This window comes from Prunus dulcis, chromosome 3 (assembly GCF_902201215.1).
Source record: "Prunus dulcis chromosome 3, ALMONDv2, whole genome shotgun sequence".
Classification (NCBI taxonomy): domain Eukaryota; kingdom Viridiplantae; phylum Streptophyta; class Magnoliopsida; order Rosales; family Rosaceae; genus Prunus; species Prunus dulcis.
The window spans coordinates 2,872,771-2,875,823 of NC_047652.1; the positions used below are offsets into that span (position 1 = coordinate 2,872,771).

Below are 3,053 nucleotides of genomic sequence, written 5' to 3' on the forward strand. Positions count from 1 at the left end.
AAGACCTCTTCAACCTCTTCCAATATTGAGAAGAGCAGTACTACTAGAGTAAAAACTAGTCGATAATTCCTGCGCACACAGATTTAATCGTTCACAGCTGACAGGATTGATTGTCATTATTGGATATTAAAGTCCACCACTGATAGAGAAGCAGCGGTTCTTAATGCCCACTTAGCTAATGACAATAGTGTCGCATTTAGGCTCTGAATAATTCTCCTATATCCCAAACCAAAGGAAAACTACAAAACTTCCAGTCAATTTCTTAGAACTTCCACTCTCCACTGAGTTATCTGTCACCGCCATGAAGATGAAGCCCGTGCTACATCCCAAACCTGACATGTCTCGATATCAGACTGGATTTGTCAATCCCTTCTATCATCGGAATTTTTTTTCTTCTTTTGGACTCTTGGACAGATGGGAAAGCATTAGGGCGACAAAAACAGTGTCATTCAAATACGGAATATAGGTAAATTGTTTGAACCAGTATATATCAAATTTTTGCCTTTACATCTAGATTTATGGAAAAAGTAACAAAAGTAGACAGTTACATCCCAACCAAGAGTAATCATAGCATATATACAATGAGAAGAAAAAAAGTACTGAAATATCTTCATCTCTCCCTGGTCCGAATTTTTTTTCAATGGACAGCAACTCATGCTCCCTTTGCTTGTCTTGTGCGGAAGGAATAATTTCGTGTTCACCTGAACATGCAGTGCTTGTAGAAGTCAGTGATCAAAGAACAAAAAGATCATTTTCTTTTGGGGGATGAAAAGAAGTGAGAGTTGTGATAATGTGAATTGTTTGGGCTAAAATAGTACTGTATATCCCTCTCGTTGCACTTACATATTCGATAGCGTAATAATATAAGTACTTATTAAATAAAAATAGCGAATTCTAATTCAGAATGCATGCATAAAATGTAATCGGTTACTTACACTATCAATAGGTACTGTCAGCCGAAACATGAGTGTCAGCCCCATGCCATGGAGCAAGCATAATTGACCACCAGTTTACCATCAAAACCAAAATTCTGCAATGTTGATAAATATAAGTGAATAGACTCCCAGATTTATCCAAAACTGTTTCAAGATAAACATCTGCAGAGGTCACTAGAATCTCGACCACACTTCAGATATGAAAAAAACTAAAGGACATAAGAACTGGAAGAATCTTTTAACTTCACCGATGATGCAACTTGACCCCTCTTCACTAAGAACTTTTTGAACTGATGAACAGAGCACTATTCAAAAAATCAAGTCATACTAATATTTCTTAGTTATACGAACTTACATTATAGAGATCAATCACCAATTCATCTGGGTTTGGCGAGAATGCACTGTTGACATACACAAACTACAAAAAAAGGAAGATGAGATTAGTTCACCAAAACTTATCGATTGTAAATCATCCAAGACATAAATGACGAGATGATTTACCAACGTATCCCGGTGAAGTTGCCTTCTTAGAAACTCAATCACTTTCGCAAACTTGTCAGTTCCAAGAATCTGTCCTTCGAGGAGAATTAACTTTAATATTCCCATAGAAAAACTAATCATAGAGAAAGAAAGTTTCAAGTGGCACAAAATAATTTCGCGAAAAATAAAAGCAGCTTACTGAATCAAGATGTCCCATCATGATATCTATTATTTCTTAAAATTCATTGTAGAAATTATTCAAGACATAAGAAAAAGCTTCAACTCCCATCATAAAGCATCGTTCAAAATTCTTTTCATTATACTATGAAATTTCATTCACTACAATTCACAAAAATTATTCCTTTCTAGTCATGGTACCCACCCAATGAGGCTATAACTTTTTTTTCTTTTATCTCACAGCCAAATGCCCCACGGCTATGAAGTATGGATGGTGACCTACGAGTTGGTTGGAAATTCTAACATATGCCTCACTTCAAGTTCAAAGAACGAACTAAGGATTTGTAATAAAGCAATTGAAGAGCAAAAGGCCATTAAGAGCAGACACCAAAAGTATAATCTTGTTTGAAGAACCAAAATGTAGAAACTCATATAAATCATCAAACCAAAAACAAGACCCAAAACCAACCTAGAGAATTCCAAACATTGTTCTTGAGACACAGAACCTTCATCATAAACCATGATCGAGTGGAAAACAGTTTTTAACATTCAAAAACACTACTGTAACGAAAAAGGGCAGACCTTAAATTTGGCTTGCTTCAGTATAGGGGCATCACCAGTAGCTCTCAGATGTACAACCACTGGACCAAATTGAAAACCCCAAAAAACCCACCATCAAACAAAGCTCCAAAAACCCAAACTCTAAAACTGATCAAACAGCTTAGAAAATTTAAAAACCCTCAACTGAACATTGAGAAATAATAGGTTTTTCATAACAAGTCTAAAAGGCTCACCTTTTCTAACAGCGCTCGGAGACTCCACGGTCGACATTGCTATCGATCTCTGATTCGAACGCCTCAACTTACAAACAATTGAACTTGGACAGAAGAATCAGGGGTTTCAAATAACAAGGCTGATGATGGAATTGGAATTTCAATTCGATCCTTTTAGGTGTGGAAATTGGGAAAATTGGGTTTTAACCGAATACAGTGGGCCTATTGGATCAGTAGCTCACTGTCGACTTGGGCGGTCCATTTTGTTTTAATTTTGTTTTTCTTAATCATTTCATAATTGTGATACTGCAAATACAATGAGGCCATGATCTAACTTAGTGAAAAAGGCCATTGACTTGCAGTTCGAATATCCATAGCACCTTGGCACTAGCAGACCCATGAATTTTTCAACAGATGTGCAATTTTTAAAGGCACAAGACTTAATTGACGAATAAATTTTTATAAAGATTTGAAATTCTCTCTAAAAAATAATAAATAAATAAAAAATTTGGTGTGGTGGGGACATTAAAAAAAAAAGGGGATATGAATATGATGTTTTATAAAGACTTTTTTTTTTTATTTAGTTAAGATATTTTGTAAAGACTTGGACGGAGTTCTCTCCCAAAAAAAAAAAAAAAAAAAAAGAGACCATGCGATTGGAATTTGGGTCGCTGGCTTTTGCGATTGG

At 35.6% G+C, this 3,053-nt stretch overlaps 1 protein-coding gene across 2 annotated transcripts; it reads right to left on the reverse strand.

The window, feature by feature from the left end:
- Window positions 1-443: 443 nt before the first annotated feature.
- On the reverse strand, window positions 444-2,607 carry LOC117622235 (ubiquitin-like protein ATG12). Of its 2 annotated transcripts, XM_034352834.1 has the most exons (6): window positions 2,387-2,607; window positions 2,175-2,233; window positions 1,437-1,505; window positions 1,291-1,353; window positions 936-1,030; window positions 444-701 (listed from the first exon to the last, which is right to left on the reverse strand). In XM_034352834.1, the coding sequence occupies exons 1-5, from the start codon at window positions 2,421-2,423 to the stop codon at window positions 971-973; spliced, it is 288 nt and encodes a 95-aa protein (XP_034208725.1). In that variant the 5' UTR covers window positions 2,424-2,607; the 3' UTR covers window positions 444-701; window positions 936-970. The 2 variants fall into 2 exon arrangements, with proteins under 2 accessions (XP_034208725.1, XP_034208726.1); XM_034352835.1 differs by lacking the exon at window positions 2,175-2,233 and having other exon boundaries at window positions 1,437-1,510; window positions 2,387-2,598.
- Between the last annotated feature and the right edge of the window lie 446 nt (window positions 2,608-3,053).